Source organism: Fusarium verticillioides, chromosome 2 (genome assembly GCF_000149555.1).
Source record: "Fusarium verticillioides 7600 chromosome 2, whole genome shotgun sequence".
NCBI lineage: Eukaryota > Fungi > Ascomycota > Sordariomycetes > Hypocreales > Nectriaceae > Fusarium > Fusarium verticillioides.
Genome location: NC_031676.1, coordinates 1,560,853 through 1,576,016, shown reverse-complemented (window position 1 = coordinate 1,576,016; position 15,164 = coordinate 1,560,853). Strand labels below are relative to the sequence as shown.

The 15,164-nt window shown below is 50.4% G+C and overlaps 8 protein-coding genes across 8 annotated transcripts; 3 read left to right on the top strand and 5 right to left on the bottom strand.

The window, feature by feature from the left end:
* The first annotated feature begins 1,707 nt into the window (after nucleotides 1–1,707).
* FVEG_06333 (hypothetical protein) lies at nucleotides 1,708–5,357 on the top strand. Its single transcript, XM_018894676.1, has 2 exons — nucleotides 1,708–4,141; nucleotides 4,307–5,357. The coding sequence occupies exon 1, from the start codon at nucleotides 1,950–1,952 to the stop codon at nucleotides 2,295–2,297; it is 348 nt and encodes a 115-aa protein (XP_018751791.1). The 5' UTR covers nucleotides 1,708–1,949; the 3' UTR covers nucleotides 2,298–4,141; nucleotides 4,307–5,357.
* Nucleotides 3,110–4,182, bottom strand: FVEG_15841 (hypothetical protein). Its single transcript, XM_018905064.1, has one exon. It carries the CDS (start codon nucleotides 3,830–3,832, stop codon nucleotides 3,425–3,427), a length of 408 nt encoding a protein of 135 aa, XP_018751792.1. The 5' UTR covers nucleotides 3,833–4,182; the 3' UTR covers nucleotides 3,110–3,424.
* On the bottom strand, nucleotides 4,988–9,168 carry FVEG_06332 (ATP-dependent protease La). Its single transcript, XM_018894675.1, has 4 exons — nucleotides 8,497–9,168; nucleotides 6,362–8,441; nucleotides 6,128–6,297; nucleotides 4,988–6,021 (listed from the first exon to the last, which is right to left on the bottom strand). Exons 2-4 carry the CDS (start codon nucleotides 7,970–7,972, stop codon nucleotides 5,934–5,936), a joined length of 1,869 nt encoding a protein of 622 aa, XP_018751789.1. The 5' UTR covers nucleotides 7,973–8,441; nucleotides 8,497–9,168; the 3' UTR covers nucleotides 4,988–5,933.
* FVEG_15840 (hypothetical protein) lies at nucleotides 7,854–9,015 on the top strand. Its single transcript, XM_018905063.1, has one exon. The coding sequence runs from the start codon at nucleotides 8,156–8,158 to the stop codon at nucleotides 8,465–8,467; it is 312 nt and encodes a 103-aa protein (XP_018751790.1). The 5' UTR covers nucleotides 7,854–8,155; the 3' UTR covers nucleotides 8,468–9,015.
* Nucleotides 9,169–9,695: 527 nt separating the features above from the next.
* Nucleotides 9,696–11,284, top strand: FVEG_06331 (replication factor A2). The gene is made up of 3 exons (XM_018894674.1): nucleotides 9,696–9,835; nucleotides 9,888–10,000; nucleotides 10,054–11,284. The coding sequence occupies exons 1-3, from the start codon at nucleotides 9,832–9,834 to the stop codon at nucleotides 10,768–10,770; spliced, it is 834 nt and encodes a 277-aa protein (XP_018751788.1). The 5' UTR covers nucleotides 9,696–9,831; the 3' UTR covers nucleotides 10,771–11,284.
* FVEG_06330 (hypothetical protein) lies at nucleotides 11,246–12,178 on the bottom strand (the record flags this gene model as incomplete). Its single annotated transcript, XM_018894673.1, has 3 exons — nucleotides 11,825–12,178; nucleotides 11,524–11,776; nucleotides 11,246–11,461 (listed from the first exon to the last, which is right to left on the bottom strand). Exons 1-3 carry the CDS (start codon nucleotides 12,151–12,153, stop codon nucleotides 11,246–11,248), a joined length of 798 nt encoding a protein of 265 aa, XP_018751787.1. The 5' UTR covers nucleotides 12,154–12,178.
* Nucleotides 12,179–12,846: 668 nt separating this feature from the next.
* Nucleotides 12,847–12,975, bottom strand: FVEG_15839 (hypothetical protein; the record flags this gene model as incomplete). The annotated part of the gene is made up of 1 exon (XM_018905062.1): nucleotides 12,847–12,975. One exon carries the CDS (start codon nucleotides 12,973–12,975, stop codon nucleotides 12,847–12,849), a length of 129 nt encoding a protein of 42 aa, XP_018751786.1.
* An 898-nt stretch (nucleotides 12,976–13,873) lies between these two features.
* FVEG_06329 (isopentenyl-diphosphate delta-isomerase) lies at nucleotides 13,874–14,738 on the bottom strand (the record flags this gene model as incomplete). The annotated part of the gene is made up of 3 exons (XM_018894672.1): nucleotides 13,874–14,106; nucleotides 14,158–14,496; nucleotides 14,549–14,738. 3 exons carry the CDS (start codon nucleotides 14,736–14,738, stop codon nucleotides 13,874–13,876), a joined length of 762 nt encoding a protein of 253 aa, XP_018751785.1.
* Nucleotides 14,739–15,164: the final 426 nt, after the last annotated feature.

Genomic DNA, 15,164 nt, shown 5'->3' with positions numbered 1-15,164 from the left:
CATGTGTGGCACACCGATGTAAGACATCTGCTAAGGAAATGCTCCATCGTGGCAAAATAAAAGGTCTAGAGCGTCCAAATAATACGGTTCAGCTACCTTTGAGCATGGGCACTTAACCTGCCAAGCCATGTCTTTGGTTCTGCCCAATGAGTCGGAAGTCCACCACCAAAGTTGCGAGGGATGAGGGCATTTCGATCAAACAGGACAGCTCCACCGCAGAGGGACGACAAGACGGGCACCCCGTCATTGGATAATAGATAGCCTGACTTTGTTATGCACTGTATGTATGTTCCTTAACAGGGATTGTGTTCGTTTCTGCAGGTGCAGGCCGCAATGCTACCCTACACTGCATTCACTAGAGACAAATTCTCCTCGAGTCTCGGTGCGACAACTTGCACATCAAAAGAGGCGTCGGATGCGAGATGTGTGTGTAAATATGCTGGGTACACAGCATGAGATCGTCAGATCTCATCAGAGCGACACACTTCAAGGGACAAATAAGACCTCTGAGAAAAGACATGAGGCGCTCGGGCATATATCGATCTGCGATTAAACACAGCCCTAACTAGTGGTGAACTATACAGATCCACATAAAGAGTAATATCACGTACATACATTGCGAAGCATATCGCAAGTGGGCAATAGCGAATATGATAATATAGACAGGGGTGGATGTGAATACCAGATAGAGCTGAAATTCAAGACAGATAACATCACAATGTGATCTGCTATGGCTTATCACTTTACTTCATGAGACAACAGACATTGACAGAAAGAGCAGGACTTCTTTCCCAAGTGATACAAAGACTCAGTCACGTAAGTTTACCTAAGTAGTGTACCTATGTAGTATCTTTCGGATGCCTTTTAGATCACTTAATCTTGGTACCGTAGGTAGTAGGTTAACATCACAAGTTTCCTTGCTTCCGCGGGAAGTGCTCTAGGTGCTCTCTTGGTTATTTCCTGGGTAAGGTAGGTACCTACCAAGGTTGTCCGGGAAGGAGCAGACGGGACGAGACGGGAGGAGCCAATACATCCAACACAATAGATATCAAATACGAGGTACCTAAGGTAGGTGGGGGGGGGGGGGGGGGGACCAGGCCTTCCATGTTGTAATTGCCAACTCGGAGCTTTTCTCTCTTTTCTAGCACCATCGGAATGTCTCTCTAGATTGATCATGCCATCTACGTCCTTCACCAAGGTTGTGAGACTGAGTGATGCCATAAGATTAGCGTCTGATCGGATCGGCAGTGCCAAAGAAAAACGGCTTACGACCTTGCAGAGAACAAATCAATCAATCAACCCGCCCGCTTGCCTGATCAGGCGGGGAAATATGGAAACGCACACGCCTTGCATCACCCAGCCAGAAGCAAGGAACCCTAACCCATAACTAAATCACCAAAGAGCCATGAGCCTGACCTCTCGTTGGTCCCTTCAGAGAGATACGTCCGCATCCTATCAGTTGACCCTCCAAGCCAACGGTCAGGTTCAGCAACGTGCGGAAATTAGCAACCGCCCAGTAATGCACAAGCACCAGCTAATCCGTACCGCCAGCCTGATCCTTGCTTGCGATGATGACACTGCAGATCATGTATCGGACAGTATCATCGCTCGTACCGGCTGCTACCACTAGGGTCTTTTATTTCAGAAAGCCGTAAAGCGGAGATTTAGCACGAGACCAGACCTTACGGAGTAGCCATCATCTTATTTCAGGTTGCCAATGCTGCTACCAAAGGCCTCCAATCCCGTGCCTGCTCATCCCCAACATTTTCAACTTGACTCTGAGAATTTTCCGACAACCTTGAGGTCACAACCAGCCAACCATGTCCTATTCAGACTACTTCGGTGTGGCGTTCAGCGTACATGGGGATTTGACAGCGATGGCACAGTCCTCATGCTGGCTCTCCCGACTTTAGGGTATCTACCAGGATGAAGCAAGGCCAGTCCCTGCAATGTTACGCGCCTCTTGGGAAGGAAGCTCGTGGACACTTCGGGTAGGGGACGGACACATGGCAGTGGACCCCCGTCCGCTTCTCCACATGAGCATGCAAACCAACCTCATCAGCGGCCATAATCACAGTGCAGTAGTTACGGGACAAGGCAGTTACGACATTGACCACACTCCAAGGGCAGACTTTTACAGTATCGATTACAGCACCAGGAGATGTCGCTTGTCATCGAATTACCCTCTTGGGCCGGCCGCAGCATGCCAAACTATCGACCTGCTACTTATGGGCCTGAGCCACGGGCTTGATAACCGTCAAAGTCTATCTCCAACGCCTTCAGTACGGCACCAATAAAAAAAAGTAACTTTTCATGCAGCTCGTGGGAGCGCTATTGTGGCTATAACCAACTTGATGTGGTCCATCGTACGACTCCAAGAGTCGCGACCACAGTCTGTTTTGCCCATGGATCCAAGACACTGCAGCTCAATGAGAGCTGTTGTGGCTTTTCTCACACACTTGCGTTTTATTGGTGCCCCATCCCCGCAAAATGGTAGCTAATGACGGGACTGTAAACACCATCAGTGTCAATGAGCCTTCCATTTCTTGGATCCGTCTACCTCATCTCACTAATGCTTGAAACCCTCAACCAAGATTCGATTATGTGCCCGGCAGCTTGAGCGGGCCCCTCTCCCTGGCACGGCCGTTTGACACTTTGGGCAGAGCCGAGCCGACTCCATTGTGAGGATGAAGTTCCAACAGGCTGGCTGCTAGCTACTGTACGATCATCCAGGGGTGCCATTCATCTCACCAGACCCTGGCGACCAGGGATCCGGGCTTCTTGAGAGACGATTAGCATGGCGAAAGCATACCCGACAGGGTCAAAATGATCTTTATCGGCGTCGATGTTATTGCTTACGCTCACGATGTGATGTTTATCAGTTTCGACATGGCTTGCTCAAGCTAGGGCTCTCGTTGAACAGAGTGTTCGGCCCGTTATCAGCCTTGACCACGACGGCTGGTGCCGTCGTGCTCTGATAGGGGCAGCGCTAGTTTTGCGTAGGTTTCTGCGACTGGCCTGTTGCTTGAGGCCTTGAAGAATATGATATGACAACACGATGTCATGGATTATTATGAAGCCTGAGGATCAAGCTTCAAATTCAGACTAGGCCGGCACTATCTCATCTCTACTAGCCCGTCAGGTCGCCAATACCGTACGTCACATCCCACAGACAGCGCTATGTTGCGCCATATGCCAGCCCATGTTGCTTGACACCCTGTAGAATCGATAGCTTGTGAGCGGTGGAGAGGATGACCCATGAGAAGGCATATCACAGCATAGACGATGGTATCCAATATCCACTGAGCAATGGCAAGATACTACTCCGTACTAGCAATAAGACATGGGAGGATTCAAGGTGCTCAGTTTCCTCAAGGATCGACAGGATCTCCAGTCTGTCTCGGACATCTCACGAGACCTCAACTTATCTGCGTCTCATACTCACCCCTAATGTGGGCAACCAGGCGTAAATCCTCCTATCCATCCCGAGAACGGTACCTTCTTTCGAGTGGAAATTCAATATGACTTGATGCAGATTCGCAATTTCGTGGGACATGTCCCTCCAAAGGATACATGCCTTACGACACCCAAGAAATGCAACTGCACATAGTGCCAAACTAGGGGTTGTCGGCCTTGCCCAGCCAACGGTTTTGTAACATGCTGGGCCACTTGCCATCGATCTCTGGCGACGCATACTGTACCACAGAGGGAGGATTCCCAAGACTTGTATTGTACAACACCGGGGACCTGATGACCATGAGCCCGAAGGCCTGGGACGCGGCCGTGTGCGTGTAGGTTGTGCCAACCCATTACACGCGGGTAACTGCCCCATGGTTTCTCATCTGCTCACATCGGCAATGACTATCACTGTGACAGACATAACCAAGACAACAATAGGCGGTGGTTGATAGCAGGCCATTGTAAGACTCTCGACGTGGAGCACCTGGTGCAACGCTTTGCGGTACCGGCTCCATCTCTTGAGCTTTCGGCTGATCTCAGAACTCGCAAAGATGGCCACGCGAATTGATTTTCGTAAAGGCCCACTACCGCGTGCTGAAGTGTTGAGGTGGCTTATTGTCTCAGAGAGTATTGCCGGTACCTGATTTGTAGCTGGAACTCATGCATCTTAATCAGTCTGAGGGTATGTGCCGCGAGATGAAAATGAAGACCGTCTTATTGCTCCTTACTCCGATACAGGATAATTTCTCACAGCTCTTGTCCATCAAAGACATTCAGGAACCAAAAAAGGGGGTACTGCGTTTTAGATTGCTTGTTGATCATGATCTGATCGTTGATGAGAACCTAGGTAAACTGGCTATCGTTTACCGCCTCGTTGGAACATCTACGTCGCCACCCAAGGGAGGGGCGTCGCGCCGCTATCGAATCTTCTAACGACGTGGAAAAAGCAATTCAGCCCACTCCTGTTCGCGGACCCCGAGGCCATGACACATTGTACATCATAGATCGAGAACAGCACTGTGTTCGAGGTGATTGACCCTGTAAGCTGGAGAATAAAACAATCCTTGATGCTTGACCTTGAAAGCCATGGTCAAACAAGCGGAACTACAATCAGGGGATAGCTTCAGCCGGTATTGGTTTCCACGATCGGCTGCCTGGCCAACAGTGGAGCAAGGCCTATAATAGCGAGGCGCTAGCTTCAGCTCACCTTTCCCTAGTGTCAAGCTGTTGATCCTGTGCCTCTGAATTTGGACGACCAGAGTCCCTTCAGCTTGCTGGCAATTTGAGAATGTGGCGTCAAGGCTTGTTTCTGTAGATGTCTCTCCCTCCCTCCAGTCACCGAGGGCTTGGGCAGCTAAAGCAGCCATGTGCCAAAGTTGCCACGATGAGCGATGAGGCAGGTATAGAGCGATGGCTGCATACAGTTTAATTAGGCGAATGCTTCACATTCGGAGCCGAGCCTTACGCTACTTGCCGGCTTCTCTCTCTGAGACTAGTGGTCATCAATTGGACTGAGATCTTATTGACCTTGGGGTTATGAAATTTCTATTATTTCACGAAATATATCTTGGGTATCGTTACAAAACTTTGGATTCGTTGGAGATTCTTGACAAGACAACTTGTGTTAAGACATGTGAAACCAAGACAGCGAGGGACAAGTTAAGAAGATTTTGACACGCTAAAGATATCTGGATCTACATACTGTACTAAGTGTAGGCATGGAGTCTGAGTAGAAAGATGCTAGATGAGGAAGCAAACCGAGACAATAATGAACGCCGATTTCAAGACTCCTTTCGCCGATCATAAATGACAAAGTTCTGCTCATTGGAATCGACCCTCTAGCTCGGGAATCGCCTGCCGAAGGCGCACTGATTTCTCATGTGCAAGTATCGTCCACAACGACTTTCGGAAGATAGCAACAGATGAGCCACAAGACATATCTCAAATCGGGTGCCGTCTTCAACACCCCCTGACCGAGTCCGGTTTGGTGTAGCACGGTAAAGTCCACAGACTCGCTTGGCTTCCTGTGACGTTACGTTTACCGTTCCAGTCTGGTACAGGCTTTGACTTTATATGAGAAGAAAGTGCATGATGCATCATCGCCATGGTGCAAGGGATGCAAATTCAGCGCGCGCCACGGTCAGGCCTTTCCAGCTGTCTCGAACAGAAGCAAGTATGCGTGTGCGCAAGGGCGCGATGGCTAGAACCGCCAGCAAGGAGAACGTGGAATCACGGGAGAGGGAGGTTTTGTGAGACGAAGAGCCGTTTGGTGACCCGGATAGATGCGTCGCAAAGAGGGCTGGTTTGGGCCATCTCGGTAAGGATAGATAGGCCACACCCACCGCGGGGAGGAGACTTGCGATGCGGTCGAATAAGTCGCCACAGATCGTTTCAAAGATGCAGAGAAGGCTGATGTATACCGGCAAGACGTTGTTCACAGGTGATAACACAGCCGACATAACTTGTCCATAGCATTAGAGTCGACTCTCGATGCCTCGGTAGTTAGTGTCCTCTGCCCAATGTGAGTCTGGCCAGACAAGACGAATCGCCTCCCAGATATGGCTATCCAAGACATGTGTCAGTGAAACCATAATCCTGTCGTCGGGGCATATAGGCAGCAGGGTTGAGCGTGCCACAAAGAGATTGCTTTGAGTAAGGGGTAGCCTACCTGACGTGAAGGATCTCGAGTCCATCTTTGACCTCCTGCGGAAGATCTTTGACATCCTTGCGGTTCTGTGCCGGAAGTAACACAGTCTTGACGCCAGCTCGGAGGGCGCCGATGAGTTTCTCCTTGATACCTCCGACGGCTGTAACTCTGCCCCGGAGAGAAATCTCGCCCTGTTTCACACAATGATATTAGCATACTGAGTCATCTCAAGTCCACAGCGAGTTAATGACATACCGTCATTGCCATGGTTGGTGGTACCGGCTTCCCCGAGAACAAGGAGATGAGTGCGATCGCCTGGCCAATTCCACTGCTGGGACCGTCCTTGGGAATAGCGCCCGATGGACAGTGCACATGGATGCTACGCTCTTTCATGATATCCGTAGTGGGCTCTGGAGTGAGGCCTAGCTCGAAAGCATGTGCTTTGACCCAGGTCAAGGCAACCTCAACACTCTCCTTCAGCACATCGCCGAGTTTGCCTGTGAGCTGAACCCGCCCGTTGCCGGGCATATCGGCAACCTCAATAAACAGGATGCTTCCGTTACCGCCGGAACTATAAGCAACCAAGCCCGTCACGATACCGGGGCGGCTCGTCTTCTCAGCAATCTCTTCTTCAAACTTCTCAATGCCTAGGATGTTCTCAATATCTTCCACACTGAGATCAGAACGGTAATCATCTATGTGACCCCCATCTTTGGCTTCGGCATACTCGACAGCTTTAGCACGGCAAACAGAGCCAATTTCACGCTCCAGGTTGCGAACCCCAGACTCTCGAGTGTAACACTCGATGATTTTGGAAACAACTTCCTGGTTGAATGCAACCTGAGACTCGGCCAATCCGTTAACCCTGATCTGCTTGGGGACCAGGTGCTGCATAGCAATGTGCCGCTTCTCGAGTGTTGTGTAGCCAGGAATATAGATAGTCTCCATTCGGTCAAGCAGAGGGGCGGGGATAGTGTCCAGGCTATTGGCCGTGGCAATGAAAAGAATTTTGGAGAGATCAATCGGCATGCCCACATAGTGATCCTGAAAGTTGTAGTTTTGCTCCGGGTCTAGGACTTCCAACATGGCAGCTGAGGGATCGCCATGAATGCTGGCTTGCCCGATCTTGTCAATCTCATCAAGCAGGAAAACAGGATTGGCAACACCGACCTTCCTGAGACCCTGCACAATGAGACCTGGCATTGCCGCGACATAGGTCCTTCGATGTCCCCGAATCTCGGCCTCGTCTCTCACACCCCCAAGCGAGATACGGTGAAACTTGCGGCCAAGAGCTGTAGCCACCGATCGCGCGAGACTGGTCTTTCCTACACCAGGGGGACCAGCAAGGAGCATGATAGGAGACTTGTCCACCATACGCTGAGACTTGAGGATGTCAAGCTTAGCCATCTCAGGCTTTGCGCTTCCCTCAATCTCTGAGCCTTCCTCGGCTGTTCCTTTCTCTTTCTCGTTGGATGTGGCGGCCTGTCCCAATTCCTCTTGTGCCTTCTTGATCTTCTCCTCCACCTCATCATTAATCGATTGCTTAAGCCTGAGGACAGCTAGATATTCGATGAGCCTCTTCTTGACATTATCCAGTCCATAATGATCATCGTCAAGTTGCTTCCTCGCCCGGTTTAGAGTATCAGGGCCGAGGCGGTCATCCGTGGTAACTGTCCAGGGGATTTCGGCTAGCGTTTCGAGCCAATTGCGTGTCACTTGATATTCTTGGTTCATGGGTTGCATCTTCTGAAGACGTCTCATCTCCCTATCGACTGTCTTGGCAGCATCAGCGGGGAGTTTAGCGTTGGATAGTTTGCGCTTCAATTCATCAAGCTCATTGGACTCCTGGTCATCGTTTTGGTTCATGTCCACCTTGGCATCTGTCCATTGGGCGGAACAAATGCCATACCAGGGATTTGTGGTAGCGAACCTGGCTTGCGGTTTTGGTTGGTTTCGTTCAATCGATCCAAGATCTGGACGGGCATAGTAGTGAAGGTCGTGATCTTAAAATTGTTCTTGATACCGCCAACCTGACGCTCCAGTAACTCAATGACCTTGGTCAGGCGCACCTTGACATCCAGAGCAGCAAGGACCTCGAGTTTCTCCTCATGTGTGCTCTCAACCAAATTAGCCATAAAGTCGGCAAGTAGACCAGCCTCGTTGAGCTCTTTCCTCATGATTAGCATTTCAAGTCGCCTTGTAAGGACTGGTGAAAGAACCGGGCCATCGCGGGTTCGAGGAAGCAAGGAGGAAATCCTGAGGATCGTGACGAGTTCTCGAGAACGGGTTTTTAGGAGAGCAAACAGGTCTTGCGTCTGTTTGTCGGTAGCATTGTCTGGAACAACAGTCAACTACAGGTGATGGGCAAGCGGTTACATGGAATAGCCTACAGTCTTCGTGGAAATATGTCACCTTGGCTTCGAAATAGGGGCGTTCGCGGGTGAAGGAGTCAATCCGGACACGGGTTGTGCCTTCGACGCGCAGCGCAAACTCGCCTGTTCCTCTCCCATCAATGCCAATGATCTTGGCGGCAACACCAAATGTGAACAGGTCATTCTTCTTAGCGGAGCCGGGAAGGACGTTCTCGATCTCAGCGGGGTCTATATCTTCAGCATCGCCAATGAGTCGCTGGCCATTGCCACTGATCAGAGGGGACGAAATTGGGACGCATGCGATGGGAATACTGTCGATACGCGTATCAGGGCCCTTTGTAGCAGCCTGCTCGTAAACATGGGCGAGCAGAGCAGGAATATCGGGACGGTTCGAAGATACTGGGATTCGCTGGACGAGGCCGGGAAGAAGGATGGTGCCTCGCGCGAGCGGTATCAGGGGCAGATTCGCGGTCTGTGGCTTTGCCATGATGCCACTGGTGGTTGATTATACAAAGTTTAGAACGAGACGAAGCAAACGCTATGCAAAAGGCGATGAACCAAAGAGGAGGGCAAAAAGGTGATTATCGAGATTGGTTCCGTGATGGAAGCAATAAAATAAGAGGAGAAAGTTGTTGATGTCAGAAGCAACTACGGACGGATACAGTGGCCGATGGCCGAACGATGTAGGGTGTGATTGCGGCAAGTACCTTGGAAGGAAGGAAACCTGGAGAAACACGGGGGCCAACGCCGAAGCCGGGGATCGATTGGCAGCAGCTCCACAGTTCCTGCCGAGGTTCAAGCTACTAACCTATCCGTAGCCGTTGCTAGTCACGGTGATCATTTTTATATATCAAATGATGTGATGCCAACACAGGAAAAGCCGGCGGAGAAGCTTCGGGAAGCTGTGGCATATTCTAAGTGATGCCATAGATTTCCATCCAAGTCATTGCCGCGTGTCTAGATGGAACATGGCTATTTGGTAGGGAGTCGGCAGATGCATGATCGCCTACCGTATTGGGAGAGGTCCAAGGATATCTCGGGCTGACAGAGACAGCAACCGGGAATCAACAAGGGGACACTCTGTATCAACTTCTTCTTTGTGCTACTATCATAGAACAAAGCATATGTTGCTTCCGCATGAGTTGATGGATAAGGTAGGTAGGTATATAATTCCCAAGCACGTGCCTGGTATCCCATAACATCGATGACTAAGGAAAAGCCAATGCCCCACACAGTCAAGGCGGGGCATCATGGAACCCATTAAACTCAGGCGCGTTTTAACGCGTCTCTTGATCTTCACGCCCTTACCGTGAGCTCTGTCTAGCCCAACTCAAACATCACACAACCACAATAATGTGTAAGTACGCTACAAGACACCCATTTTCTGCAATTCTGACTCTTCTTCAAAGCTGCTTACTCTGGATTCACAAAAACAAGCTATGGCGCCCAAGGGGGTGACGATTCTGGCGGCTTCTTCGCTGGTGGTTCACAACAGGGCAGTCAAGGCGGCGCCGGCGGCAAGGTACATCACACTCTCTTCAACCGATATTTACCACTGTTTCTCATATCTACTAGTCATACCAGGACGAATCCTTGCGGCCTGTCACAATCAAGCAGATCCTCGACGCCGAAGAGGCATACGCTGGCGCAGACTTCAAAATCGACGGTTCCCCTGTGACACAGATCACATTCGTCGGACAGATTCGCAAGATCCAGCCTCAACCTACAAATATCACCCTCAACATCGACGACGGAACCGGTATGATTGAGGTCAAGAAGTGGATCGACGTCGACAAGCAGGACGATGCTGATCCCGGTTTCGAGCTGGAGTCTCACGTTCGTATCTGGGGTCGTCTCAAGTCCTTCAACAACAAGCGACATGTCGGAGCTCATGTTATTAGGCCTGTGGCGGATTTCAACGAGGTCAACTATCACATGCTCGAGGCTACATACGTTCATCTCTATTTTACCAAGGGCCCTCTCGGTGGTCAAGGTGGCGCCAATGGAGACGGAGATAGCATGTTCGTGGATGGTGGTGGCTACAATGACAATGGAGGCGGCAACGCTGGCCAGGCGCCTACTAAGCTCGCTGGCTGCAGTGGGCTTGCCAAGAAGATGTTCAACTTCATGAACGACACACCTGGTGGCAATGAAGGTGTCCATCTCAACGTCATCACCAACTCTACTGGCATGTCAGTGCGGGACGCTCTCACCGCTGCTGACGAATTGCTTGGCCAGGGTCTTATCTACACCACAGTTGATGACGAGACATGGGCAATCCTCGAATACTAACATAAGAATTGAGTTTACAAGGGATGGACTGCGAGAAGGGCAATTTACACGGAATACAAACAACAAAAGCTAGGTGCACGGTGTTTACGGTTACAGGAGGGACCAGCTTATGAAGGAATGACAATCTTATATCGGTTATTTCTCTCTAATGAATGACTCGAGCTAGTTGGCGCACTGCAAAAACAGAAGAGATAGACAGCTATTGCGGTAGAGACTGCCGACATGTGTTGGCAACACGAAATGGCCAGAACCATATCTGCTTCATATCATCAAAAGATGCCGATGCCCAAAAGAATGAAAAGAGTCAACGAACTCGGTGTACAACTAACGCAAATTCTCGCGCAACCAGAACTCACATCACAACACATTTGTTCCAATCTTCTTGCTCATGGATGAGGTTCTGGATATCCTCAACCTCTTCGACTTCAGCCTCCGACCCTGTGTCGACATTTGGAAGGATCAGAGGCTCGTCTCCCTAGAACTTGACTGCGTTGCTGACGGCAGAAACGATAACAGAGCTGCAAGCGGGGCGAGTCTTCTGAGGCTCGCGAACCATGATCCACATCGTGATGGGCTCGGAGCCTCCCTCAAAGACGACGTCACGTTTGACCTCGAAACCGAACTTGGCGTAGTAGCCGTTGTTATGTTCGGTGCTGGACTCGAGATACATGGGACGCTGTTCGGCATCGGCCTGGCTTCTGTTAGTTTTTTCTAGTGGTGGAAGGCAGGACAAAAGCTCATCAACTGCAGTACCTTGGCGACCATATCGCGGATCAGTTTTCCGGCATAACCTCTGCCTTGGGCATTAGGCTTGGTACCGATATAGACGAGATAATAGCAATCCTGGTTCCTTTCGCCCATGACCTCTTCCTTGGTCTGGTCCAGAACAGGGATCATCTCATTGTAGTATCGTCTCCGTCCTTCAGCTGACAGTTGATAGTATAGCTTCCACATACCACTGCGAAGGCTAGTCCACCAGTCGTCCATCTGCTGACCCGGAGCAAGCCTGGAATACTGTTAAATCAGATTGCGGTTATAGTCGTGGTTCACGTACCAAAGGGCTACAGCATCATAGTCCGACCCGATGGTTGTCACCATTCCCTTGTAGCAGTGCGCTGCAACCATATAGGTCATATAGTCGACATGAAGCTTCCACTTTTGTTCATCCGAATAATCTGCCATGTCGTCACCGTCGAGTACATACTGACTCATGGCATCGGTCGCAAAGGCCTGGGCCAGCGCACTACCAGCTGCCGCAGACTCGTTCACATTAACGAAACGAACAGAGGTTTCCCAGGTAGATGGTATGAGGGAGCGTCGCCGCCACTTGGCCAACGTCCCAGAGCCATGGATACCACTTTTACTATTCTTGCTGATCTCCATGATGGCAGTCTAACCGGTACTGGATTTATTCGCTGTACCTAAGGGCCCCTTCCTGGTCACGAAAGGGGCGCCATCGCGTATTAAGCATGATAAGTTCGTTGCCCAAGCATCCAGACTCACATTGTATATTCTGACAATTATCGCCCGTGTGAACTCGTGATAGTTGAGTTCTGCAAACGGACGTAAACCTCGAGGGATGACGGAGACAATTAAGGCTGGTTCGAACTTCAACCGACATCAAGGTGGTACTTGAGCGGGCCAGGCTCGAGATCACGGCTTAGTAGAAGGGGGATGTATCGAACAAAGTTCGTCGACGAAGCGGTCAAGCCTTTCGAAAGTTCACGAGAATGGATAGAAGTCTTGTCAAGTGGGAGTGTTTCAAGGTTTCAGCACAATAGTCAACGACCGTCAACTGTGCAAAGAAATCGAGTGCAGCAAGCAGCACGTGGTAGCAGCAATAGCAAGACGCCGAGTTGGCTATTCTTCAAAGCAGCCTCCTCTGGGAGAGGGCTTAGCAAGATATCCTGACTGAGGGTCCTGTTAGTGGCCAGCGGCTGTTATCTGGTCAAGGCGGAGGGCTTCAGCAAAGTAAGTGTCTGTGGAAGAGATGTGGGTGACTGAGTTGACAGGTGAGGAACAAAGAGGAGCTGAGAGATAGGAAATGTTCGGGGTATTAAGTAGGGCGAGTCCTAGTTACGCAGTGTGGGCCTCGAGATGGGCAGCATAGATACGGAGCGCCTCTAGGTGGGAACCCAAGACTCCATTGGCCAGATGATGCATGACAGCTCCCATCGTGGGGTATTGACTAGCTTCGGGATCCATTCTGAGACAGTGAGTAGCGAGTCTGGAATTGAGGCGAGATAGTAGCACAGTGTTTGCTGACAAGACGACGATCATAGACCACATGATCAGCTGCGACACCGTGGGGGTGACGCTGTCGTTGCACGGCCAAAGCAGATTGTGAAGTCCGGGTCCCGAGATACTCCAATCAATTGTGCAGTTATAGACTAGATAGAATACAGTCGAACTGAAGCACAGAAGTCGCGGGTTCCGTGCAAGGATATAATGTCAGGTGCAGTGACATAGCCAAGTCAAGGCTTAAGCCACCAGCAGCTGAGTGCGGAGAGATTGAAAACCCTTGATTTGAGAAGCCAAGGAAGCCCGTCATTGGCCCCGATGTTCCAGTTGGATGCAGTCGCAGGACCCCAATCTGAAATGGTCGTAGTAGGCGTTGTCAAAGAGCATCATGCATGTTGTGTGTTGGTGGATGGCCACGGCTTGCGACGGCGCCAGGACTCACTAATCTTTTGTCAGTACAGTGTCATTTGATAAGACTCACCACCGGTATGTGATGCCGGATGATGCGGAGAACCGAAGCATCATGATCCTGGGTCATTGGCTCGTACACGGGAGGTCGGTTCAAGATAACCATGTCCAACGGCCCGGCCGTATTGAGTAAGTTTGACACGCCGATTGGCCGTGTTGGTCATGATATACTCCATCTTGATGGGTGAATTTGGTAGTGAAACGGTCTCAAATTGAATGTGGCTCAGTTGCTCGTAAACATTAACGCAGCAAGATCTAACAACGGATATCTAGGCTGATTGATTGACTGACTGCAAAACCCAATGCATCGTATGCCAAGTCTGGGTCTGACACTTACACTGCTTCTCCTTTCGTTTTGGGCATTTTCTCTCCTTGACTCGTTCTCCATATGCCGTTACATGCGTCGAATCTCCTGCTCGTTCATGTACTTATTCAAGCCGGAATCGAGGTTCTGCCACCACTCAAAGAGCATGGAGTTGCAAATGAGCTTGAACCAAGGTGTGAAAACCAGGCTGGGGTCGTCGAATTGTTGCTTGAGCTTCTCAGGAGTGACGTATTGTGTATCTCTGACCTCGTTCCTGTTAATGTCGAGATCGACGTTGGCCTTGATGAAGAGGATGTAGTCAACTGCGTCGGCCATTAGATACTGTAACATTTAATGATATCGGATGTACATACTCTCGTGCTCACCCCACTTGCCGTCGCTGGGGGCCTTGTAGTGGATTCGGGTGAGGAAATGGAAATCCTCAAAGGGAACCTGCTCCTTCTTGATACCCAACTCGTGCTCAAGCTTGCGCTGAGCAGCTCGCTTGACACCGGCGATAGAGTCTTCAAGGGTAGCGCCAGTCTCGGTAGGGATGTGGAGAGGATGGGAGCAGCAAGTGTTTGTCCACATATCGGGAAAGGTGATCTTTTCGGTGGCGCGCTGCTGAAGGAGGAGCTCGTTCTTGTCGTTGAAGAGGAAAACGGAAAAGGCGCGGTGGAGGAGGCCCTTATCGATGTTGGTCATGAGATGGCCTTGTAGTCCAAGTTAGTAGAGAGTATTGAATAGTGGTGCAGTTTCCCTTACAGATCTTCTTGCTGGCGGTACCGATTGGCTTGTCGTTCTCGTCGAGGACGATGCAGACCTCATCCATAAGACGGATTTGCTCCTCGTCATGACCGGAGAGAGGCTCTGAGCTGGTGTCGATGTCCGGGAAGAGACGGAGCATAGATTCGGCCGTGATAGGCTGGGTTGTGGTGGTAGTTGTTGTAGACATGGTGATTCAAATGGCAGAAGAGTCTGGGCTATTGAGAAGAAGCAGTTCGCGATGCTCTCCAAACAGACAGAGAGTATACATATATAAGGAACAGGGTCAAGCGGTCTGAAGAAAGGATTAATTTAAAGGGTCATTTGTTTCGCGCCTTCTTTAGCATTTGCCCCTCCAAAAAGTTATCGGGTGTGGCACCCGTACCCCTCTACCCGCTACTGCAGGCCCACAACCTTGTGAATCAGCCATTGAGAGCTGAGTTTATGGGGGTTCTCTCCAGGTCCCTTCCTCATTTGGCAGTGGGGCTCAACCACTCAAAGCCTGGACTGTGGCTGTTGGCCAGTGACTCTCGGTGAACCTCTTCTTGTTTTAGCGTATGTACAAGTATGCCTGGGCTACCAGATGATGGTTAAAGGATTCAACTATTAGCTACTA